This window comes from Rhamphochromis sp. 'chilingali', assembly GCF_963969265.1.
Source record: "Rhamphochromis sp. 'chilingali' genome assembly, chromosome: 21".
Taxonomy (NCBI): domain Eukaryota; kingdom Metazoa; phylum Chordata; class Actinopteri; order Cichliformes; family Cichlidae; genus Rhamphochromis; species Rhamphochromis sp. 'chilingali'.
Window position 1 is genome coordinate 11,576,109 of NC_137949.1, and position 25,494 is coordinate 11,601,602.

General features: G+C 41.9%; 2 protein-coding genes across 5 annotated transcripts in view; both read right to left on the reverse strand.

The window, feature by feature from the left end:
• tiam2a (TIAM Rac1 associated GEF 2a) overlaps positions 1 to 1,909 on the reverse strand; it is an 82,643-nt gene extending 80,734 nt beyond the window's left edge. Inside the window, exon 1 of the mRNA XM_080870979.1 lies at positions 1,888 to 1,909. The gene's annotated coding sequence lies outside the window, so the exon portion shown is untranslated. The remainder of the gene's footprint in view (positions 1 to 1,887) is intronic.
• scaf8 (SR-related CTD-associated factor 8) lies at positions 1,510 to 25,408 on the reverse strand. Of its 4 annotated transcripts, none has more exons than XM_080870983.1 (20): positions 25,259 to 25,408; positions 24,269 to 24,352; positions 8,528 to 8,572; positions 8,255 to 8,416; positions 7,867 to 8,023; positions 7,633 to 7,760; positions 7,355 to 7,531; positions 6,916 to 6,995; positions 6,701 to 6,812; positions 6,473 to 6,604; positions 6,204 to 6,313; positions 5,886 to 6,079; positions 5,670 to 5,770; positions 5,309 to 5,422; positions 4,992 to 5,148; positions 4,544 to 4,674; positions 4,200 to 4,341; positions 4,074 to 4,121; positions 3,737 to 3,958; positions 1,510 to 3,637 (listed from the first exon to the last, which is right to left on the reverse strand). In XM_080870983.1, the coding sequence occupies exons 1-20, from the start codon at positions 25,286 to 25,288 to the stop codon at positions 1,902 to 1,904; spliced, it is 4,062 nt and encodes a 1,353-aa protein (XP_080727109.1). In that variant the 5' UTR covers positions 25,289 to 25,408; the 3' UTR covers positions 1,510 to 1,901. The 4 variants fall into 4 exon arrangements, with proteins under 4 accessions (XP_080727109.1, XP_080727108.1, XP_080727110.1 ...); XM_080870982.1 differs by having other exon boundaries at positions 4,200 to 4,362; XM_080870984.1 differs by lacking the exon at positions 25,259 to 25,408 and adding an exon at positions 20,930 to 21,023 and having other exon boundaries at positions 4,200 to 4,362; positions 24,269 to 24,331.
• Between the last annotated feature and the right edge of the window lie 86 nt (positions 25,409 to 25,494).

Sequence of the window (25,494 nt, forward strand, 5' to 3'; positions counted from 1 at the left end):
CGGCAGGGTGGGGGTATTTTAGCCGGCCTTCTTTATTAGTTTCCTTTTGTTGTGTGGATTTTTTTAAATTATAAAAAATATAAAGGGCAGCAGGTCTCGTGTGGCGTCTGCTTGGATGTCTGTGTTGCAGTGTGGAATTCGCCTTTGTCCAGTCTGTCGGGTCTCAAAATGCTATTTTGGTATTTTGGTTCTCTAAACTGATTTTTGTGATAAAAACAGCTGTGAAGAACTCAATTTATATGATTTACTCAGTTTAAACGACTAACACGCATGAAACTATTTGTCTTAGCTTCATGCACGTGTTGGATCCATCACGGGTTGTGGTCACGTGACCAAACCCAGGTGAGTTCCTACTGTTTGATGAAGAGCGGGTGGGTGGTGCTTGAAATGTTACAGACTATTGAGATGCAATCCAATCCCGTGAATTGGACTATTAATCCCAAAATAATGATTCTGGTCAGCCTGAATGGGAATTCATGACAGTAAGGAGTGAAAGTCTGATGCACCTTGAACTTTTATTCAACATCACAACTCCTGTAGTAGACATTTGGTCTGAGAGAACAGCAGACTATGGATATCTAGAGGTACGTCTCAACAGAAAACCACTACAGGTATGAAATGAACAAGAGAAGACAGAAGGTTAAAACATGGCTACAGGCCTGCATGCACAGAACGATGGAGGATATATTGTTCTCTAGGTAGGCGCTGCACAAACGGCGCAGCCACCGTTCAAACTGTAGGTCAGTCAATTCTGTGCAGGGAGCGTTCTTTTCAGTGAGCTGTCTAAAGCAGAGTTGCACGCACAGTCTGATGTACATCGCACAGTAGTGTTGGATAGCATCGTGAACGACAAATCCAGTCAAAAAGGCACAATCCCATCCTCAACAGTCACCCAGCAAAAAGCTTAGGGAAACATACAGGCTGAAGTCCTCAGACTAAAAAAACTACAAGTCCCACGGTTGCATCCAACAAAGTGCTCTGTGGATGGATGGTATAGCAGCAACTTGAGTTACAAGAACATCAAATCGACCGAAGTGACAGCACACAGTGTGTGTGTGTGTGTGTGCGCGCACGAGTCTGTAAAGCATTTTCCACTGGTCCTGGGTCAGAAAACAGTCCTAAAGCAAGTGTTTTAAACAGACAAAGCATGTTTATTTCAAACTAAAACAATATGCAGCCGACATCAGAACATCCCTCTGCTCCTTTTTCTTTTTCTTCCCCCGGGCATGTAATGTTCTGTTTGTGTTCACTGGATAATTAGAAACAAATTACAGACATTTATTTTGGGGATACAACATTTTCATGTTTTCTATTTAAAATGCTCATTTTTTTTTTCCAATTATAAGCAGCTGTTCTGGTTTTAATGTATGGAGGCCATTTGTTCTGCTCAGGAGAAAAAAAAAAGAAGAAGAAAAAAAAGCATTGCAAGACACCACAAAAGCATTCATTGAAAACTTTGCAGTAGCATTTTAAAAGAAGAGGAGACAGAAATTGGGCCAACAGCTGCCATTTTCAAGTATATCAATCCGTTGTCGAACAGCCAGGATTTCTTACTCTCTTCCATAGGAAGGTCAAAGCTAAATTTCCCCATATACAATTGAAACATTTTGGCAGGCAATTTGATAAAATTCACCAAGCTCATAATTAAAATGGGTGGTGTGGCATTACAACTTAAAAAAAAGGAAAAAAGGAAATAAAATACAAACAAAAGTCTCTAACCATAAATCAGCTAATGAGCCTTCTATTTAAGTACACTGGTTTCTGTGAGGATAAAATCATTTGTTATCAGACAGTGTGAGTCAGTATTCGTCATGTCCCGTGTGGTGGTGGTAGTTTGCTGACATGAGTACAGAGAAGAAGAGACAACTTTACAAAATGATCTTTTACCTACTGAGTGATGATTATGTCCCCTCAGTGTCTGTGACAGTGTCTACCACTGGCAGACTTGCAGCATCCTCCACGGGCTCACTCTGATCATTGTCCAGCTCAGGTCCACTGACCCCCGGCGGTTGGGGAGAGGAGGGTCTCTCTTGTGACTCCTCCTCATCCTTCTGTCCACTTTTCTGCTCCTCCGCAGAGTGAGTCGTATCTTCGGGGGGGCTGGCAGCTTGTGTGAAGGCCATGGATGAGTCCTGGGACGATGCCTCAGCAGGTGGTGAGGCATGGCTAGGGGTTTCACTGTCAGAAGAAGCAGTGGTCTGAGAGGCGGACTGGGCTATAGGCTGGGATGGTGAATCTGTGCGTGGAGAAGTCTCTGGTTGTGGCGACGACTCTGACTTTGGAGGCGCCTCAGTCAATGTGCTCTGACCTTCGCCGTCAGATGACGGGTCGTGCGAAAGCGTCGAGGGTGTCGGCTGTGCCTGGGGGGCCTCGGATGGAGTTGGGATTTCTGACTCAGGCTCGGGCACGGCTGCTTGGTTCTGTGATGGAGGAGGAGACCTGATCTGAAGTTGAGGCGCTGCCTGATTAAGACCCAGCAGAGGGAGCTTGCCCTGAGCTTGAGGCAAAAGCGGGGGCTGGAATCGTGGCTGAATCTGAGGGTTCAGTTTAAGCGGAGCAAGCACTTTGCCTTGGTTCAGTGTCAGGTTAGGATTGAGAGGTGGAGTTGGTAGAAGAGGTGTGGGCAGAGGGAGAAGGGGTGCTGAGCCTCCACGTTCGCGGTCTCTCTCTTTGTCGTGGTCTCGCTCGCGTTCGTGTTCTCTGGTGCGGTCGCGGCCCCTGTCTCTCTCGCGCTCCCTCTCGCGGCTGCGGCGGTTACCATTCATCTCCCTCCTGAAGTCAAAATCTCTTTCATCTCTATCTCTTTGCCTGTCCCATGGGCGTCTTCTTTCATCTAGGTCTTGATGGAGCTCGCTCTCAAAAGGAGCTGCGGCATTACCACTACGGTTCCAAGCCTGTGGCCCCCCAACAGCTCCAGCATTTACAGAAACACCGGCTGCTGTCCCGGGACGGTTATCAAAGCGGCTGGGGAAGTTCTGCCCAGGTGTGGGACCAGCCTCCGGGAAGCCCTTTGGACCACCTGGGGCCTGGGGGCCTCCTCGCATGCCATCACGTTCATCAAAGTCCCCTCTGGCTTGGTTCCAGCGGTTATCGGGTGTAAACCCTGCAAGGGCCTGCAGACGGCCTACGAGGCTTGATCTGGCTGGCTGAGTACCTGGGGTCTGGAGCAAAGGTGGTCTCACGCCTGCTCCTGATCCTGCAAGGGGCTCCCTATGCTCTGGGGGAGGGGTCCGCAGCAGACCCGTGCTCTGCTTTTCCATCGGAGGAAAGCGGTAGTCCTGGTCTTTGCCCTCGTCAGCTCCAGAGGACGACTCATCTTCTGTTTTGGATACATTTTCACTGGTTATGTTGGGGGGCCGGTGGAAGGGGTCCAGTTGAGGGAAGGGAGCCCTGGGGCGGGATTGAGCTTGGATTGGACTGTCTAGGAGGCCAGGGGTTTGCTGGGCATGGGCCTGCTGCATGAGCAGCGGGAAGCGAGCAGCGGCTCCGGGTTGGAGCAGGTTGGGGCGCACATCCAAAGGCAGCAGGCCAGGCATCCTCTGCCCACTCAGTCCAGACTGATGCAGGGGGTGGGTGAGGGAAGCTGTAGGGTGCATGCCCAGCAGACCCATTCCACTGCGGACAGCATTCTGCATGCCTGGAGATGAACACAAGTGCAGACAGAATTGTTAAAAAAAGGAGACATAAAAATGAATACTAGAAATAAAACTATTCAAACACATTAACGATGTGTCACCTTGCAGCGTGAGCTCTGCAGTAGCATCCATGCCCTCTGCAGACTGTGTTTTCTCATTAGCGGCCTGCTGAGTTTGCACTCCCACTGGGTTGAACACGCCAGCTCCTGGGATAGCCGAGGGCATGAAGCTACCTGGGATGGTGCTTGTTGGAGGAATCATAGCACCGAATGGTGAATCCTTGACAGCATCTTGGCTGGAGCCCACTGAAGGCTGAACCAGAGCTACAGGTAAAAAAAACAAAACAAAAACATATTTAAACCTGACAGTCTAATAGGGAGCTCCACTTTCAAACTCACATCCATGTACTGGTCATAGGTGAAGCATATAGATACTCACAGGCAGATGCTGAGGCCATTCCTGCTGTCTGAGCAGCCTGCATGAAACCTGGACAAGAAAGAATCATTTGTGTAAGCTGGTCAATTTTTCTTGGCCTCATCTTTTTACAACACGTGCATCATTTACCTGGCGGAGGTTGTGAGGCATTGAAGCTTGCCCTTATGAAGGGTGGCGGCGGCCCATAACCTGGCGGAGGTATGCCCATGGTGACAGGGAAGGCAGGAGGCACCAAACCGACCGCACTGGGAACTGCCTGTGCAACCGGAAGCTGAATACGAGGGATATAAGACTGTGTAAACAAAACGCTGTTAAAAGAAAAATAGTGTAACCTCCCAAGTTTTATGATACACAAATCCCTTAACACATTTCAGCAACTCAAAGTTTCTTAATGGTTTACAACAGTGTAGCTAAACTAATCAGAATCAAATCATGGAGGTGTACTCCTTTTACAGTTTACAGGCAGACTGTACCTGCACTGGCATCATGGTAACCTGCTGGTTGAAGGTCTCGGTTTGGGTGTTAGATGCTGCTGTAGTCTCAGTGCTTACTGGCTGACTTGCAGCTTCCTTGGCTTGTTCAGTATTCTTGGCAGCTTCCCACTCTGCAGACACAGACCAAAAAAAAAACAAAAAACAAATACTGTTCAATTATTTGTTTGGATTAAGGAGTTCAGTTCTTTCTTTCCAACTCAATCTTATTCCTCACCGAGTTTTCCAGTGGATAATAAATAAAGGGAATGGAGCAGAGAGTAAATTCACTTAGATGATGAAATGCCAAGATTTGTCTGCCTGGATAACTGTTTTGTTTTCATCATTTGTGCACAAACTCGCATGTTTGTCCTGCTTTTATTTCAACAAACACCGCCACAGAATTAACAGAGCCTGAGTCTGTGCCAAAGAAAGGCTCCTTTCCTCTTACCGTCATTGACAGTCTCCTGGTCGATGATTCCTCCTTCGGCAAAGCCATCCAGGTCATCCAGCTTTACCTTCTCCCAAGGTATGTACGTGACACCCAGGTCCACATCCCAAAACTGCTTGTACTCCTGCTTTACACCTTTGTTCAGAGCCCACGCAATCTGGATCAAAGACGCACAAAAGGTCAAGATAACAGATTATTATTATTGTTTTTTAATAGTAGCTTCCTGTAATATACAACCATGTGCACCTAAATCTAAAGCTTCACCGTGTAGAACGAACAAAGAACACAATGGAATAAACTGTATAGGTAATGTGGACCTTGATGATTTTGGAGCCAATCTTAAACGTGCCGGTGCTGAGCTTCTGACGGGCACGGTATGCATCCTGCCTGTGGACCATACAGATGTAGGCACAACCTCTGGGAGGGATCATCTGCAGAGAGACACGAGGACAGGGGAGGTTAAAGAGAGCAAAAGAGTGTAGCGGAGAATACTGGCAGATTTGTGTGTCTGGTGAAAGAAGGATAGTAACACAGGCATTTAAAAAACACACAGGACAGATCATTAGGAACAGCTACAGTAATGACAGGCTGGGGCACCGTCATTACGTTTCTTGTTAAGAGATCAAAACTACACACTGCAAGAAAATTAGAGGGTAAAGGAGGGAGAGGTCTGCTTACATTGATGGACTCAATTTGGCCAAACTCTTCAAACAGATTGGTGAGGTCTTGCTGAGTGGCCTTTTTATCCACCTGGCCCACCCACAGAGTTGTGCTGCACACTAGGTAACGAGATGGGGAAAAAATAATGGGACTTTTACTCATCAGGGAAAAAAAAAGGTTTGCAGGTGGTAAACTTAAAATATTTAACAGAACAGAACAATGACTTCCTCTTACCACTGAGAGTCTTGGACCGTATGGGAGGAAGTCCTTTCTTTTGCCGCTCCTTCTCTCGTTCTCGGGCGCGTCTCTCACTAGAATAAGACCGCGAGGACTTCCTCTTGCGATCTCTAGAGCGTGACCGCGACCGTTTTCGATGCTTCCGTTTCCGTGAGCCGGAGCGCGACCTAGACCGTCTCCTCTTTGGAGACCTGGGGAGAAACAATGCCAAACCTTTTGGGAATTCTCTCCATACTGACTTTTTGTCATGCTAATATTAAACCCTGAGCATGTTCCTTTTAAACATCAAACCCATGTATCAAAAGTCAAACCAACCTGGAGCGTGACCTTGACCTTGTTCTAGACCGTGTGTTCAAGGTCTTCTTCTCTTCAGCCTCAAAGATTTCCTCTTCCATCCCATCCGGGCCTTCATCTAGATCCATGTCCTAGAAAACCCATGGGTAATTTCAGGTAAAGCCCATCTCTAGAGCTAACTAATCATTTAATGCAGTCCTGCTTTTAGACATGCATTTCTTTCCAAATATTAAGTGCATACACCAACCTCTAAGTTAGTGTAAAGTTGCAGTAATGGCCCACGGGCATACCTGCTGCTGGTTGTCTATGGAGTCGTCGATCTTATTCTCTGGCTCTGGAAGCTGAGGCTGGCTGCTGCTCTGAGCATTCGAAACTGAGTTCTCTTGCCCAAAGATCGAGTCCTGCCCTTCTATGTTCATTGCCTGCAAAAAAATGCAGAATGCAAGTTGTAGCAAATCATAAATCCAGAACAAACATAATGTTGAACAAGAAGGCCGCTCTGTGTGTGTGTGCTCTACCTTCTGCTGATGCTCCAGCAGCTGCTTCTGAAACTGCTCCAGGTTTTGCTGTTGAAGTTGCTCAGCCAACTGATGGAAGAGGGAGCTGTTAATGGGCTCCGACACCATGGGCCTGGAAGCAGTCAGCAGCGTGATTAGACACAAACTCTCAGGTGGAAGCAGCAGAATCACTATTAATGAAGGACTAAAACAAACGTCAAACACACTGAACTCACAGTTGAGATGTTGAGCTGTCCTTTTTAGATTCTTCATTACGCTCTGAATCGTTCCCAAAGTCAAAAGGACCCAAAAGTTTCTGCAACAGAAACAAAATGTGAGTAGAAGTAAAGAGAATTCAAATGAAGCAAGGATGCATGCCTTCAACAACATCCATGCACACAAGACCTTTGACTGTTTACATACAAAATTCCACTAACTTTGTGTTTTAACTCTTTTATAGATTTCTGTTTCATTTCTTTCTCGCTGGCCAATGAATTCTTACAAAAAGAAAAGTGTTTTTTGTTTCAATGAATGCAAATGTTTTTGCAAATACAAAACTCCAATAAAACCGAGATGTGCATATATACATGGACCCAACTCAAAAACATAACGCCTCCAGCTCTGGCTGCCACAGAAGCATAAAAATAAACTCACAGCTGCTGACTGCAGCATTACCTTATTAAAAGAGGAGACCCTCTGCTCCAGGGGGTTGAGGCTGTTGGCAGTAGCTGCCGCAGTGAGCTGAGCTGTCAGAGCTTGCAACTGCACCACTAGGCCAGCATCCAAGGCCTGCAGCAGGGACGGTTGGGGCTTCTGCTGCTGCATCTGCAGACTCTGCACCAGCTGCTGGAGCTGTAACAGGCGACAACAAAGTAAGTTAAACACCTTCTTACTCCGACAGCTACACATGCTGCTCTGATGTAAACACTTTTTGGGAGGATGTGTTCACTTACCTGTTGTCCCTGGGGACTCTGCAAGATCTGGGCCACAGCAGCCACAGTGTCGGTGTTGGTAATCTGCGAAGCCCAGTCAGGCAGACCCTGCACTATGTTGGCTGGAGTGGCCGGTGTAGCCGGGGTCCCTGGATACACAGAGAGAATCACAAGGTTGCCGTGTTCAGATATGTTAAAGTTCAGATTTGCTCTTCTAATCACTGCTACTGTGGTGTTTAATGTGCTTCTACTGACCGGGTGTAGTGTTGTTGACCGGGGCAGCACTGCTGGGCATGACGGGTGTGACACTGGGAGGAGGAATCCCCGCTGCCATATCCAACAGAGGCTGAATGATGTCACTCTTGAAAACCGCATTCTTTTGCCACAGATTCAGGACTCTCACAATCTTACTCTGGAATTTGGATGACACAAAAACAATAAGACAAATTATTTACTCAAAAACCTTCTCTCAGACACATGATCTTTAAATATTTTTGTGACCGATCACACACGAGACATTCATACTCATTCACAAAACAGATCGCACTCATTCGAACGCCCTGTATGTCACAATAATGTCCTGGGAAACCGAGAAATGAGAAGCCACAGAGAGGAACAGAAAACCTATTAAAAATGGTCTAACCTTATCATCTGAAGGGCAGCGATAGAGGTGCTGGAACGTCGAGATGATATTCTTGCTGAAGCGCGGGGCAAATACGTCCTTCTCTGTGCCAAACTGGTGTCGGGACTGTCTGACGATCGAGTCGATGACATACAGCCCTGGGACTTTGTATTCTGGCTTGCACTGTCGAAGAAAGACAGCTGGTGTTGAGATATATGAACAGCAGAGCAACATACGAATATCTCTGCACCTGCCTGGATGTGGCTCATGGTTCTAATTAAAGCATTAACTCACCTTCTGTATGAACTTCTCTACACTCTGGACAACATGCTTGTAGAACTGAAAGTAAAGCAAAGAGAAAAAAATATTTTGAGTGACTTGAGCAACAACATCGCAGAGCACAGTAACAAAAGGGGAACAGCACTGAGGGTTAAAAAAAACATAAAAGAGACTGGATGGAGGCTCTTAAGTAAATCGTCTTATTTCCCCGTTCCTCAGATTTACAAATTAATGACATGCACAAAAAAGAAAATAAATAAATAATTGCTTTTTTAAAGCTTAGTTCTGTTAAAGGAGGATACAACAGACATGACAGATGGAGACAGCATCATCACTTTCTTGTGGATTTAAACAAGAATTCAAAAACTAAAAGGGCCAAATAATTAAAAAAACAATTATTTTACTATCTGCAACAGTGTGGCTGTTATTATTCATGTCTGTGAACAAACATCGCAATTACTGCACGATATAAAGTCATGAAATTTAACAGCTTTGCAGACAAGATCAAAATTACGGCTGAGGGCGGGAGTGAGCAAACTCATGAATACAGATTAAAAACTGTAATGATCACACCAGCCTGCAGGACACTCTGGAGTTAGACAACTAGTAGCACTACTAGTATAGATATTCTTCTATAATTAAAATACAGGCAAAGTGACAAATTAAACCCTAAAGACTAAAAGAGCAGAGTAACAACAAATGTAGATGCTTTCACACAGTCCACCGTATGGAACAATTAGGCACTAACACACTGAGCAGGAAGACTGATTTTTTTGTCACGCTGGAAAGACAAACATCTCAGTGATTTCAGAGGTTCATCTTCTTCCAGCACAGACATAAACCATAAACAGCTCCACGTTCTATGACCTTGATGACTGTGCATTAGTGTGATATGCAAGAAAAAGCAGAAGAGCAACATTTCCTCAGGGGAGAGTGTCAGTGCAGGGCAAAATAAGACCGCGTCAGCAAAAACACTCCAACACCCACACAGAGGAATATCGCTCATGTTTCCCACAGGTTTGAATTCTATTTCTGGCGGTGCCGGTGTTGGGGCAGGCACACACTGGTAGGGAAACGCAGGATGGGAAGAGCCGGTTGTAGCGGGTTGAAAACAGCCAAACCTTTCAAATAAGACTCAGGGGGCTATCCACTAGCAATCGATCTCTGCTGCTGTTGTCTTCGTCTCCAATACGTGAAAAAAAATAAAAACACTTCACTGCCCAAGCAGATCCTGTGTGCGAAACAGATTTATAGCAGAGCTATATATAGACTGTCTAGACAGGTGTGTTAAAGTTTAAGTGTAGCTATAAATTTATACAAATGTGTTCTTAGTGAGTCCCATCCTCATCCTACGTTGGAACATTTAGATCCTGAGTTGAAGGGTCTCTTTTTAGATGACGATGGATCAACATAGGGCTGGGCGATATATCGAGTTTTTTTTAAAAATATCGATATATTTTCATACGAGATATAAGATGTGGCAATATCGTTTATATCGATATAGTCTATGTTACGTTATAATTATACTTGTGGAGCCGCAGGTTTGCCTCTCTTTCGTCCACTTCCGTCTCTACGCAACGTTACTCTGCCTCGCCTCTCCTTCACTGAACACAACTCCCCCTCCTCCCCCATCGCTTCACCTGCAGGCAATGACAAGATGAAAGCGGAAAATCTCCGTTAGCGAGTTACCGTGCGTGGGGCTGGACGGCGTCAATGTGTTAGCGAGCTAACCGCGCTAACGAGCTAACCGCGCTAACGACATGCAGCCAGGAGGGGCTGCACGGCCTAAAATCCTTTCATTTTCTCAAAAATCGACAGTGCGCCTTATGTATGAATTCTGGTTGTGCTTACTGACCGCGAACCGATTTTATGTGGTACACAGCGCTCGGCAATCTGTCAAAAAATGTTTTAATATGACTTTGCTAAGCTACGGAGCTGCACCACTTGATGGATTGTCGGAGGATTACAGCTACCGAGGAGGAGCCTCGCGGAGTGATACGTACTGTGTGTGTATAAGGACCACAAACGGCACCTGTTCAGAGACGTGGTGCAGCTGTGAAATCTGTCTCTTTGTTATTATGCTCAGCGTCTATTAGTTTACATTTTGACTGCACAATTGTGAGCTTTTTGTTATGCACAAAAACAACATTGTTTTCTTTTATTTATGGACCATGATTATTTAATAAATGCTGATAATTTATTTTTGAGTAATTTCTTCATGTACATCTACGCTGTATGTAAATAAAAGTGCCCGTGTGACATCTGGGACACAGTGTGACTAAGAACTCTCTTTTTGTTCTTAACTTATGGCTTTAAAAAAAAATCGAGATATAGATCTTATATCGCCATCCAGCTAAAAAATATCGAGATATGAATTTTGGGTCATATCGCCCAGCCCTAGATCAACATGAACTGAAGAATGACATCCTACTTTGGAAAATGTGTGTCAAGATACACTGAAGAGCTTCTGATGGCTTAGTGAGATTTTTCTTTGGATTTATCTCCCATCTTTATTTTAACACTTTACTAGTTTACACTGCCACCCATGGATGGCAGAGTGGATTATCTATGCTAGACTTCAAAAGTCCCACATACATTTCTGTAAATTAACATAAATCAAGAGCTAGAAGTAACTTAGATTACTTAAACTAATCCAAACACCAGAATGTCAAATACTTGTACTACTCTGAAACTGAAAGGTTCTTCCTTATTTACAACTTACACCACTTAGCAACTCTTAGATATTTTGGCCTGCACAGCTGACATCTATAAAGATGTGCCAGTGTCTGTTATATATGCAGGCCAGAGTGGGGTTTTTACTCCACATAAACAAATATTTGCCAAACAAAAAAGATTTCTGGGTTTACTAAAAAAAGTAACAATTTTTTAAAGTGCTATTTAGTTTAGCCAAATTCAAAATTCAGGTCAGAAATATCAGCAAAATCCAGAGTTTTCTGTTAAATAAGGTAAAGCACACTGCTTGAATTAAATGTATGCGGACCAGTCCTGCAGGTATACAGCACAGGTATAACAACAAGAACAGCAACAGTCCTGACTTGTATGGCCAGTACTGCTTTTGTATGACATGTCCCAGGTTTGTGCCCCTGTGAACCAAACTGTTTAAAATCCATTGTTTATGTACTTGCATTCAATTCCCCAAAAACTCAGACCAAAAGAGCAACAACTCAAGCTACAGGACCTTACCTGAGTAAGCAGTAAAGCACCCTGGTAACTAGTCAGGATGAGGACAAGCCTGTCCTGGCTTCAGTAAAAGGATTCAGATCATGTTTTTTAAAAGACAGTTTGCCAGTCTTGTTTGTAGTCTAAATACAGGCCAACAGTTTTGGTCTGTTGATGGGATGTCTTCCTGCGTTACCAGCACTAAATTCTTTGCCTCCCCGCAAATTAACCTGGACATTGTGAGGGTTAGGCCCCTTTTCCCTGGAGTACCTACTCAGATTAACTCGCCACGACTCGACTTGGATCGACTGCTTTTCCATTACAATAGAGTACAGCTTAAATGTGAATGGTCATCGTCATAGCAACGCTGCTGAGCGTCCTGTGACGCATTTAGTATGCGATACGAACGCTACAGCAAAGGTGGACGTCGATCACTGCTCGGTCTGTGGCTTTTCGTCAGACTCGGGGACCACAGCGTTGTTTCAAAAATGGCGGTTTTGATTTTCGGAAACGAGAGACTCATGACTCATCAAGTGACACCACTGACCAGCCAATCGGTGGCATGCAATCTGATGACGTCACATTTTAGTATCGGATCACTTGGTAGATCGGCCGAGCAGTACTATTTTAGTACCTGGTACCGGGTACTATGACCTAATGGAAAACCCCAAAAACTGTGGCGAGTTAAGCAGAGTAGGTACTAATGGAAAAGGTGATTTCATCTCACAGAGGAAAAAACCTTATGGCATGCACAGAAAAACTATTTCATAAATAAATCAGAAATGTCAGAAATAGGCTTAATATTGAGAGAAGAGAGATGGGTATTACAGTGTTAGGTTTAGTTTGTTTAAATCATTATGATTAAATCATTGTACTTGCTTTCATGGACATTTTTTGGCTGAGCACTTTACACTTGAAAGTAACAGCCTCACAGGCTTTTCTCATTTAAACAGGCAGCATTTCAGCGCTTTGACAGTAAAAATATTTGCCAGTTAGGCACCTTCAAATGTACTTTTGAAACTCTGTGCAGCACTAAAAGTGACTTAGTTTCATACAGAACTTTTTGGTAGACATTACTTTTGTGCACCCATTTGCAGCAAAATCTCTTCATATCACTGACATCTAGTTTAACTAGACAGCTGCTAATGCTAATATTGTACTCATGAAAGTGCATTGACGAAGATTAAACTTGAAGATTTTTTTTAAGCTTTCTTGTGAGGTTTAGATACACAAGTGCCATGTTAAAATACAAAATCCCATCAGGAAGATCTTTGCTGGGGCTCAAAGATTTATTACTGACTAGGGCTGCACGATCAATCGTTAGAAAATCGCGATCTCGATTCATACTTATGTGAGATCTCATTTCCAAATGACAACAATTAAAAAAAAAAAAAAAAAGACGACGACGATTGTACCGCATTTTGATTTTGATCCGGGACGTACTCTGCATGAAAACAAGCGCTCACTCTTCCTGCTCAACAAATGACAAGGGCGGAGCCTTATACCACGTGATACAGAAGCTGTGCCGTGTGATGCTAAAATTAGCAGGGAAAAAACAACGGAGAGCACGTCAAGGATGACGAGAAAGTGACAGGAGAAAATCCGTCCCGGTCAACCACCCAAACATCAATAACGGGAACCTTATACAGCGCTTCCCTATACCCGTCGAACTCCCGCAGGCACAAAGAAATTACGGAGGCTATCACTTATCACCTGACCAAAGATATGGCTCCCATCAACACGGTGCAAAACGAGGGATTTAGGAAAATGATCAACACCCTAGACAAACGCTATGCAGTGCCGTCCCGCAACTATTTTTCTATTGTTGCACTACCTGCTCTATACACGCAGCGTGGAGCAACGGTGGAGACGGAATTTCAAGCAGTACAACAACAAAGCGTGAGACATTTGTTGTTTTTATGTTCAGTCTCAACTGTTACGAAGTTGATGTGCAGTTAATAAGTGCAATAAATATTTATACTGGAAAAGTAAATCGTGAGAGAATCGTGATCTCAATTCTAAGCCAAAAAAATCGTGATTCTCATTTTATGCAAAATCGTGCAGCCCTATTACTGACTCAGTCTTTTGTATATTTGTACAAGTGCACAACAGCAATGCAGTTGTGGTTAAGCAAATGAAAGGGAGCCCTTCACCACAAGTATTTACACAGCCTGCTAAGAAAAGTCAGAATTTCTAGTTGATGATGCAATTCTGCAAACAGCCAGCAGATGGAGTCAAAGTACAACAGAGGAGCTGGTCTGATGATGTTTCTTTATCACAGAGAGGACTGTGGAGGAGTGATTCCAATTACATAAGTTCAGCTGCAGTCAAAGTTAAACTTATCTAAGGTAACATATCATGTAGAGCTTTTTCTAAAACTGCCAGCATTTTTTTTAAAAGTCATTAGATATGATACAAGTGAAGCTAAACAAGTAAAGCTGGTGGTAGTTTTGAAATTTTGCCAACACATGAAGCTGCAAACTACAATATATACACATTATACATATGCAAGGGAAAGTGAAGCTGAAATAAGTCCACTAGAAATTTTCAAGACAAGAAATTTACAGCAGAAACTGTAAAGTATGAAGACTTAACATGGTGTGACTGTGAGAACTGCAGTATGCCATTTACAGACTCAAGCTTGCAGACAAACTTTAGTAACTTTATTCATTTACTTTAAAAAGCAATCGTCAGACTATTAAATAATTAAAGTAACTGCACCCTGGAAACAAAGCATGTCACCTTTGTTGTTTATCTTAGATTAATAAATGTGCACACTGAGCGACAACTTACGGCAAGTACACGTAAAACTACGAGTACTGTAACTCAACTACTATTGCCATTGTAACACTGGGCACACAGCTTTCTGGGGATAACAGAGGGCTTCAAGCCCTGTTTGAAATGATGCCACTGTTAGATCAGCCCTGCAGAAAGACCAACTATTTCCTCCTTCAGAGTTCTGTCTCTTGCGATTATCTACTACAAGAATTAAAACCTAAATACATAAATACATAAAATAAGCTCCTCCAATGATCCAGCAACCTGCTAGCGATGGTTCTTCCCTGTGATCACTAGGATCATAAGCTGAGATGCTGTGTTCAGCTCTGTCTGTCAGGAATTGTTGGCTCTTGAGTGGACCATTTAAACTGTTTAGAGGTGACTTGTTTTGTGATGTGACGCCGTAGGGAGTCTGAATGGAAAATTACACATAACGAACTGAAACAACACTGAATACTGGCACCAGGACACATAAACAGTCCTTTAAAAGATTCAATTAGAAAGGAAAACGGCTTGGTGAATAAATTAACTGGGTGTTTCATCTTCACTCCATTCGTCTGCTGACGATGTATTTATATATTTTTTTTACTTTTGTATTCTCCCTGTGCTTTCCTTTAAGGTCTCTTCCTTGTACAGTAAAGGCAGACACTTCCTCTACGTGACCCTTAAACTGTGATTTAGCTTTAACAACAAAAGCAGCAGCAACTTAACTAATGAGTCAAGTTGGGTCTGGGTATGAAAAGCAAAGACAACTGTCGTGAACATTTAGCAGACAGTCTTCTTCACAGAGATTCTCCACCCTTTCCAGAAACCCTACTGAGCACATACTTTCACACCAAAGAATTAAAAAAACAAAAAAAAACACATGCTCATACATCACCTGCTGCAGTGTGGACCAGTCTCCAGGCAACTGATCACACACTGCACAGGCTGTGTGTGAAAGATATGCACAACACTACCTGCAACTGTTACCGAACTGCACTCATCCTTGTACTTCTAGACAGAAGACATGAGCAGCACAGTAGCATCACTGTGATTATGGTGGTTTGTGTCCCTCTATAGACATTTAGAAAGCACTGAGTAAGTAAAACACACGTGCATGTTTCTGATGAACAGATTATGAATTTAGGCAAGTATGCAAACACTGTAGATAATTATGTACTACTGTCATAATACTGTGACCCCCCCACACGCACATTTTGAAAATGCTCGATGGAATAGACAGAAACTGAAAGGAGCAAATTACAGACCATCGTGCGATCAGACTACACCCATCTTCACAAGTATTACAGCAACTACTTTAAAAGCTTTTCTTCGACAGCACATGATGATGTGAGAGTGAGAAGGACTGAGACAAAAGCCAGAGGGTTAACGTCCCACTGTGCAGCTCATCCCTGCCATTCATGTTCAACCTTATCCACATATCACATAATCTAGTCTACCACTATCCATAATCAGTGGACATAAGTGGATAGATACGTTAAAGCCTGCCTCGTTCTTTCTTCACTTTTTTAAACCTCTAGTTCTACCTGAGCCGTTTTATGTTTGTAAAGCTTGATAAATAATTGTGAAGCACTTTGTAACTCTGCTATAACAAAGGTTTTATCATTTATTAGTAACTTTGGTAACCTGCGGATGTCATGATGATGACGAAGAGTGTAAATGATTAGGTTATATTTAATCTGGCAAATTTCTTCATGAGACAAAGTGATAAGGTGGTGCGACAGAGGGATCATTTAAGCAAAGCTGCAATCTTCACCACTTTTAACAGAGATGCCGTTCTTCACTCGAGGCACCAAACAAGCATCGGCCACATGCTAGCACGCGTGTGGCATTTCACTGCAGATATAGAAACCAGGACATGATCAATTCATACTTCCTGAATGAAACGTCTCTCTCAAACCGACGGCTCAGCAGAGAGCTTTGTGATTTTCTATGTCAGTCAGGCTGAGCTCAAACGTTTCACAGCACTGAAATGTAGCAGCGGAAAAAAACAAACTGAATTAGTTTATTTTGTTAATGTGTAATTACATTACACCAGCAGCCACTACATGCAGTCCTCACAGAAACACCACCTTAACTTCTGCAGACTTTTCTGCCACTGCAGGGTCTCAAATATTGCAAAGTGCAAAGTGTCGCACTTTTCAGCAAGATTTAAAACATAATGCATTTAACATGGAATGTGATGAATGCTTTCATGTAGCTCTTAAAATAAACACTAAATCTTTGCTTGGCCAATTTTTTGCTTCATTCGTGTAACATGTGTTCAGATTTAAAGGGTTTCTGTCAGACTACTTAACCAGCCTAATTATTTTCTCTCAACCTGCAAATACTTCCAACATATAAAGAGTAACTTCATCTCTTTGTATTTAGCAGTCGGACTCAAACAGACTTTAAGTAAATAAACAAGATAAAACCCATTTAAAAATAAGTTACATATCCAGCAGTATTTTCTAACTGGACTCTGGACTTTTCAGATTAATATCTTTAAATTTCCACACTAACCTGAGATGATACGTAAGGGACATTAGAATCCACTGTTACAAAGGACCATCGTGCCACATTTATAAGTATAAGGTAAGGAAATTTCCTCTGCTCCTTTACTGTCTAACAGAATTGTTTTTAAAAGCCATAACTGATCCTAGATCAGTGGATCTATTACACATTTAGTCAATGAGGCTCTCTGCTGTGTAGAAAACATCTGTTTCGAGCCTATTAGGCGACACAAATCCCTTTGAGGTTTGTGTCAGTGAGGGCATCCGGTGTAAAAGTCTGCCAAATCAGACGTGCACAACTACCTGCTGTGGTGGCCCCTGAATAAGGGAAGAGCTTCTATAACTGGTCCTCTATTAGCTCTCATAAAAGTAACCATGCTGGGTACAGCTCACTGAGCTATGCAGCTTAAGGGTCTGAATCTGCCCCTGTTTGTTTACTGTGTCTCTCCCCCAGCCTTCCTGTCCACTCTCAAACTGTCCTGGCATTATACAAATATTCTAAGAATAATAAATATTCTAAGAAAGTATCCGAGTCCCTGTGTGTGACTCTAGCAGCTAATGGCGTCAGCTTCATGAAGTAGACGTTAAATTTCTCGTTTGATATTGCAGCAAATGCAAAAAACATAAACGAAGCAGCACGTTTAAGTTTAAAACATCCATTAAAAAAGGAGAAAATAAAAACGGCATCGAAACAGTTGCCAATAATTCCCAATAAAAGTTTTCAATACAAATTCACGTTTAATAATTAATCTTACAGCTTTCATAGCTACGTACATCTGAAGTATCCTGTAGAGTAAATCTGTTACACACCGAATGTGATGTGAAAAAACAACAACACGAAATTCAGAAATTTCCAGATCCAAACTTGTCGTGTAACATATATACACACCGAACCGGTCGGATTTTTGCTAAAATTGGTTAAAAAAATAAACAAACAAATAAATAAAGGAGTAGACATGAAGCGATCATAAGCTGGTCTTGATGTTTCCAAAAAGAAAAGGAGGAAACAGATTCTGTCTGCATCCAGTTCTCAGGAGCAGCAGCAGCATTTTAAATCAGGGGCCTCGAGGGCCAGTGTGCTGCAGGTTTTAGATGTGTCCTTGATCCAACACAGCTGGTTTAAATGGCTAAACTACCTCCTCAACATGTCTTGAAGTTCTCCAGAGGTCTGGTAATGAACTAATTGTTTGAGTTGGGACCTTATCTGAAAATGGAGAGGAATCATTTAAGAGAGAGCCGACTGACCTGGAGCAGCATCTAACCGTGCGCCTGAGGTTAAATAGGACTATTTTACCATTTCCATCTCATTGTGTATTCAGTAACAGTGCGCGATTTGAGTTACGAGCACACCTGTTGCGAAATGCAGTGATCCAATTGGTCAGATCTCAGGGCTCGCAAAATCGCTAGCCCGATGTCCCACAACTAGCGATATCTCCGGTCGGGCGACCAAAATCTATCTCAGCCCCGCCCGTCGGGTTATAGCCCGATGGGCGTTTTGGATCTGAAAAATCTAAAAGATGAAGCCCGATTCAAAAATAAATGCAGCAAATTCCTCCAGTGAAATTACAAGGCTGGAAGTCAGTGGCGGTAAAATGACTTAAGATCGGGTCATTTTAGGTCAGTCTAAAAATATTTTAAACTCACAAAATATTTGCATGGATTTTATCGGTTGTATCCTGTAATAACTAATCACCTACCCTGTGTGTTGTTTCCTCAGACTGCAGAGAGGTTCCTAATTATTCCTGATCATTCATTACCTGACACACACTGTTATAGCTGCTGTCAGGTTAGGTTACTTTTAATATTTAATGTCTTTTTGGTTCAAATAATGGTAGTTTGGTGACAACTGTAATTTTTGCACCAACTTATAGTTTAAGCCAGTGCTAAAGGTTGCTGTTACAGTTCTCGTATTGCTACCTTTTAGTACAAACTGAACTGTGAATGAGAAAAATATAGTTTGTTGCAAAAGAAACCACTTGCCTGTGGGCCACACAGACGCTTGGAATTAAAATAATCCACTGAGACCAATTCATTTCACAATAATCTTCACAGGTAATTTTAGGTCTTAACGGATTCTGTGCAGACGGGGATCAGTATCACTTATTGCATGGTTTAAAGGGGAATGTTTCAGAGATTTTTTGTGTTGAAAGCTGTCCTTTTCCTGGAAGTACAGGCAGACTGATACACACAAACAACACAAAGAAAAGAGCGAGACATCTACAGCTGCTGGTGGGCAATGCCAAGTGGGTCAACACGGGTAAAATATAGGCAACCTACAAGCGTACCCAGACTGTGTAAGTGGAACCCGGCTGGTTCAAAACCATGTATTTCTCTCCTACTTGTTGCTAGTCACAGACGAAATGAAGAATGTGGCAAAAACGCAGCATTCGCTGGTTTGTAGCAAGTCGCCGGTAGCTGTGCACCTTACAGGCGTTAACGGTTTTACATTAATGCCACGCTTTCATCAATTTTTAAATAACTTGGCTGTGAAAATAATTGTCTGAACGTGTGAGTCTGTCAGGCTGCTTCAAGAGAACATTTTAGAGCGCAGCTGATGATCATGAGTTAAGGTAACTTTTCCTTTTTTAAAGTGCAAGACTGTCTCTTCTTATCCAAACTCAAGATACGCTGAAAGACAAACTAAAATCCTGTCTTTAATCATTCATCCAATTTCAGTATATGGAGAATAGTAACAATCCAGTAAGGTTAAGTGCTCTTCAGATGCAACCTTACTCTGAGGCTGTACTGCCCATTAAACCAAATTAAAGATTCGATGCTGTGTCCACAGGAACAGTTTTCTGTGCTGGAAGTTTCGATTTTACAGTGAAGTCCTTTGTACAAAAACACTTGAAGTGCACTGGGTTGGAAGATGCTAAGTTTCTGTAGCACTGCTGTTCATTCCTCTTACAGATATCTACACTAAATAATAGCAGAGAGTAATCTAACTCTGGCAGTGACTAAAAAGACCATTTCTAATCTGGCTATGAATGAAAATTACTTTTAGAATCTTCATTCATTTTGAATGGCAGCATAAAAACTGCTGCCTGTGGACATCAGTCTCTTAGAAATTTGTGCTGAATGGGTAACATGATAACAAAGCATCTGACATTACATCTCAGATGCTTTGTTGCACCATCCCGGCTGGTCACATATGCATCGTTTTCCATTTATTATTTTTGTTTATCACGTATGTTGGCTGTTTTGAAATGATCAGCAACGTTACAGAGAAACTTCTAAAATCATGTGCCGTCCTATCCTACGGATCAGCTCCAGCACTGAAGCGCCATCATCAATCTAGTTTAAGCTCTCTAAGCTCTCCTCCATCTGAGCACGACTCAACAAGAAGCAACAGCCCCAACCTTTCATTCAAATCACCATCTGAAATATGTAGATTCAACTGGATTTCTCAGTTATTGATGAAAAAGGCAAACTTCCTGCGTGTACAAAAGACATCAATTACGACTGCTTTGCCAAAGCATGGATTTACAATTTTTAAACTGTGAACCAGACAAACCTCAAGCTTCAATGAAATAAATCTAAGATTCTAATAAAAACTTAGTCTTGACATGCAAATCTGAGTATTGCTGGAGATAAAAGCACTAAACGTGTATATTTAATGTTAAAGGACTCATGCAGTTAACTGTATACTCAACATTTAATAAGTCACTGATGGCATCTTAAACCCAAAGCTAACACATTTCCGCTCCAGCTCCATCCAACATGAAGCAACACAGAAGACTGACTTTAATTAACTGCACCAAACACAAATATCTTCAAATAACTCATGAAGAAAATCAACAAGACTCCAACTTCAATTTGAAAAACAAGAGTTCAAAGCCAACATCGACCAACGCAAGACAACCAGAACAGCAAAAGCTGTGCATCTCTGGGTGTGTGGGAACAAATTCAGTTCAATTATTTTAGTCTTCTTCCATCTTCCTTGTGAAACAACCCATACTCCTACCTAAGCTGGTTAGGGATTCTCTTATCTCTTTGTAACTCTCTCCACCCCATCCTCCTGCTTCACTTTCAGTGCTTTGGGGGAGCTGGGAGAGCTGCTGAGGGAAGGGGAAACGGGTGTTATTCACAGGTAACACAAGGCATAGAAACACCACAAGAAGAGCAGTTCCTTTAGAGTGCAAACAGGACAAAGAAATATATCATGAGAGGACTTTTGTTAAAGGCTGGTGTCCTGAACTCAAAGTGTCAGGCCCAGAATTCAAATGACTAAAAAAATAACTGTCATTTTATAAAGAAGGAAACTGTGTTTTGGTCCTTGAGTATTTCATAATAAGAACAACTTTAAGCAATGAAGTCTAAGGAGAATTTGTTAGTGACTAATGATCAGCGATGCAAAAGACCCCCCGAATTATAGGCACAGTGTGCAGGATACCAGCCAAGCATGCATAATAAAAAGCACCGTTCTGGGAAAACACTTTTTTGCCCACTTTGAAAAGTAAAAATGACCTTCACTTTTTATAAATCATCTATATATAAAATTAAGTAATAAAATTTAATTTTAAAAAAACAGCAGCATTTCTTTGGGTTTCAACTGATTTTTTTTACTTCTAAAATTTCTCCAGATGTAGAGTCTCATTTTCTGCTTGGGTTTTTAAGACACACAGATTTTGCTGTGTATTGGCTACATGCCATGTGTTAAGGCCCATTTATCCCCATGAATCATCATGTGTTTATGATACACTGACAGACCTGTAAACAGGAACCAACATGCAAAACTACTAAAATATAACGGTCCACCTGCAACATGAGGACACACAGTTACTGTTGAGTAAGCAGGGTGAGACTTTTATTGCTATTTGTTCATTTTGTGACGTTAGAACTAGTTACAAATTCAGCTAAACTAATAATAGTCAAGTACAAGAGCTTAAAGCATTTAACAGCACGCAAGAACAGAAATGGCGCCAACTACTTTCAACACTATAACAGCTAACAACTATACAGCTACGCATGTGTCTGCACTTTATTTTCAAAATCAGAAAAAACTACAAAATAAAAGCGGAGGTCGGAACTCACTGTAGGATTTTATCTTTCCTCCATCAAAGTCATTCTAGGAAGTTGTCCATAGATTCAAAATCAGACAGCAGTAAGATATATTTAAAAAGCTAATTTGGTTGCATCCCGCAATGTAACTCACTATTTCCATGACAACATTACACTCTGTTTCCCACACATGGAAAAGTATTCAAGCTCAGTCTCAGTGGGCAGAAACGCCTCCCAAAACAAATTCACTGCCATGTATCCTTTAATTTAGCCAGATTAATAACCAGCTCTATCTTTATCAAATTTAATTTCAGCCTAATTATAACACTCGGCTCTTGTTATTATGAGATGTGAATATTGCAAACAAAAATTTAAAAAAAACAAGTACTGCAGCTTTTACACGTGTACCACTGAACATAATCAGGTCAGAATAACAACTGGTTGCGTATCATTTTTAATCAGAGGATTTGCAGTTATGGTGCTACATCATAGGAAAATAATGATCAAAAACCAAACTAATAAGGCAGATGATGTGAAGCTGTATTCTTTTTAAAATCGTCCACACCTTATTTGATGCTCACGCAACACAAACTGCTGACTGAAGATTGTTCTGTTTGTTGTAATTGTGTAAAATACACAAAAGACTCCAATAGGACTGGTTTATACTGGGATCAGTCTAAATCTGTTACAGTGGTCAGATTAGGCATTTGTAGAGCCTTGACCGAGTGATGCATCAGACCACAGATCAATCAAAGCCAGCAGAAGGGACGAATTTGCTCCAGAATATTTAGCACAATCAGTAAAATCTGGAGATTATATGACACAACCAGGGTATACTAAACTTGTGATTGGCAAGTTGTTGGCCAATGAGAAAGTTCACAGGTTCACAGTCAGGTCCTGCTCTCCTCATTCATCATTTCGGGTTTTAAACCCGTAAGATAACAAAGGCTAAAACGCTCATTTTAAATGATGTCACAGTGGCAAGCTGCCGTAGTCTGAATGTGGCTTAATACGCTGTTGGCACCTAATACATTTACCTTAATGTTTTATGTCTAACATCTGTTTTATTTAGAATTCTAACCGATTTACTCAAGGCATCCCATCTATATTTTCCAGACCACAAGAAGTGCTAAAGCCGCTGTGCACTGCTGTTGGCTGCTGATGTGTTAATATACGTAAAAACTGATCAAATGCAGCCTTTTAAAAACTTTGTATTCACAATAACGTGTGTAGAATTTCCAATGTATAAAAAAAATCTGTTATCAGTTTGTGAATTCAGCCATGATTTCAAATAACAGCAATAAAACAATTATCTCATATGTTAAAATAACTTTGATGAGTTACAAAGCAGACTTATATAAATAAAAATAATGACTGTTACTTTAATTCCCGAGTTTCTGGCACTGTGCACGCTGGCTCACTGCTCAGGAATGAAGCTACTGTTATACTTGTTACTAACATCTTTGCCTTTTACACAACGAAAAGTCAGTTTTATTTAAAAAAAAAACTTCTATAACTAAAACGAAGAGACTTATAAATACAGATGGTAATTCAGCTTTCCTGGGCTTTTATTAAACTGTTCTATTATTAAAAGTTATGCAAACACCACACAGTTTTACAGCAGAGCAGATGAGTTGCACACACTGCTGTTGAGTTTATATAACCCTACATTCCTTTGTAGTTTATCCAGTAAACAGCATAAGATTAGCATAAGATTTTTTTTTTTTAAAGCAGCTTCTTTTGGCTGCTCCCTCATTCACACGTGGTCATTACAGCATATTTGATTTGGTATATTTTACTCCACATGCTGTTCCTACGCACAAATGTATTACCGTATGTTTCCCTTTGTCTAGAATTGGAGGTCTTACGTGTGTTAAGCCAAAGGGCATACAACCACCTGCACTGCCATTGTAGTAAAAGTCAACATTTATATTTTCATCTTTATTCCTTTAAATACCAATAACCACATATTGTTTTGGATGCTTGATTTAAAGACCAAACCAGAATGTGACTGAAGATGAGCTGAGAGTAAAAATTCTATTTTGGTCCCACATTTTCTTTACCATCTTCATACTGGATAACATTAACATACCACAACTCTAGTGGGCTGTGACCTAAATTGAGATTTAAAAATTACTTGAGGTCTATTCTACTGTAGGAGCAACTCAACAAAACTAGAATAATGTTGGTTGCTAGACCATGCATATGTTTATATTCATTGGGAGCCAAGGAACAGTTCTCTTTAATAATCATGTCTTTATTCCTCTATTACCTGCCTCATCCTATAACACTGCATACTTACTTTTATAGCCTTTATTCCAGACTTGGTGATCTGAGTCATCTTGGCCTTGGAGATGGGGGGCTTGTATTCATTCAATGAGTACAGCTGAAATATGAAAGGAAAAAGACAGAGAACAGCTTGTTTAAATACTGAAGTGATCCTATAAGAACCGTAAACTGCCACCCAATAGCTTTCTAAATGAGTACCCCCCTTCACCAACTACAAACTTTTATTAACAATTTAAAGAACCTTGGCTTTCGCTGTCATGGGGCTCAGAGAGACCCCAAGTTCACAATAAAGCGACGTCGGGGGCTTGCCTCTGACTCAGGTATTTGCGTTAGTATCGTCATTAAAACAAACACTCACAATTCGATTGCGGTCGACAGCGGATTGATATTTTACTAGGATTAAATGCAGGTGTTATTTACAATGATCATCATGCTAAAGCAAAGACTTCGTGTTATGTAGACAAATGACGGCTGCGGTCTCCGCTTGGAGGCTTCAGATAGCTAAGGCTAAACTTAACAGTGTGGATATGCGCTGCTACTTCACATTGTTTAGGTTGCATATACCGGGAAGCTAACTGTAATTTGGAAAGTACTGATTCACAATCATTTGTTGTTTCTTTCCCAGGTGAATGAGCGCTACTCTGCCCATGGTCACATCAGATAGTTAGCTCAAGCGGTTTTGCTAATTTGGAGCTCGCTAGCGAGCTAGCTATTTAGCGCTACTGGCAGCCGCTGGGTTATATTTGTTCACAGAATTTAACCCTGATTAGGGCTGTACTAACAAATTAACTCTCTTCTTGCATGATGTGTGGCCAGTTTATACGAAGTACACACTCACTGACTTTACGTTACCGCTGCACTGCTGTGCAGAAACAGCGGCCTTGCCAAACACTACCCTCTTCTTTACTAAGATGCTAACGTTAGCCGACTAGCTACCGCGACTGTGAATTAGACAACATATCCTCAATATACTCAAATCTTTTAGCGAGAATCTCTTACAAACCTCATTGTTAAAGGCTTTGACCGCCTCCATAGTGTTGTATTTCGACTGGCAGACCACAGTAAATATTTACAAACGTCTCCTCGATAACCGGTTAGAGGCGTGCATGCCCGACGCTTGCTGAGATGGAGGAGACTGCCAATATGGCGCATAACCTCAGCGGGGAATGTGGAGAGAAACCGGCGACTCCTAGCGTCAACGAGTCGTATCAGACGGAATGTTGGTGTATAATGAGACCT

Coding starts and splice junctions, on each gene's coding strand:
- scaf8 (XM_080870981.1), bottom strand. CDS start 25,288: ATGGAGGCGGTCAAAGCCTTTAACAATGAG. Junction 24,353..25,258: donor TCAAAGCCTTTAACAATGAG/GTTTGTAAGAGA, acceptor TTCATATTTCAG/CTGTACTCATTGAATGAATA. Junction 3,959..4,073: donor AATGGCCTCAGCATCTGCCT/GTGAGTATCTAT, acceptor TTTTACCTGTAG/CTCTGGTTCAGCCTTCAGTG.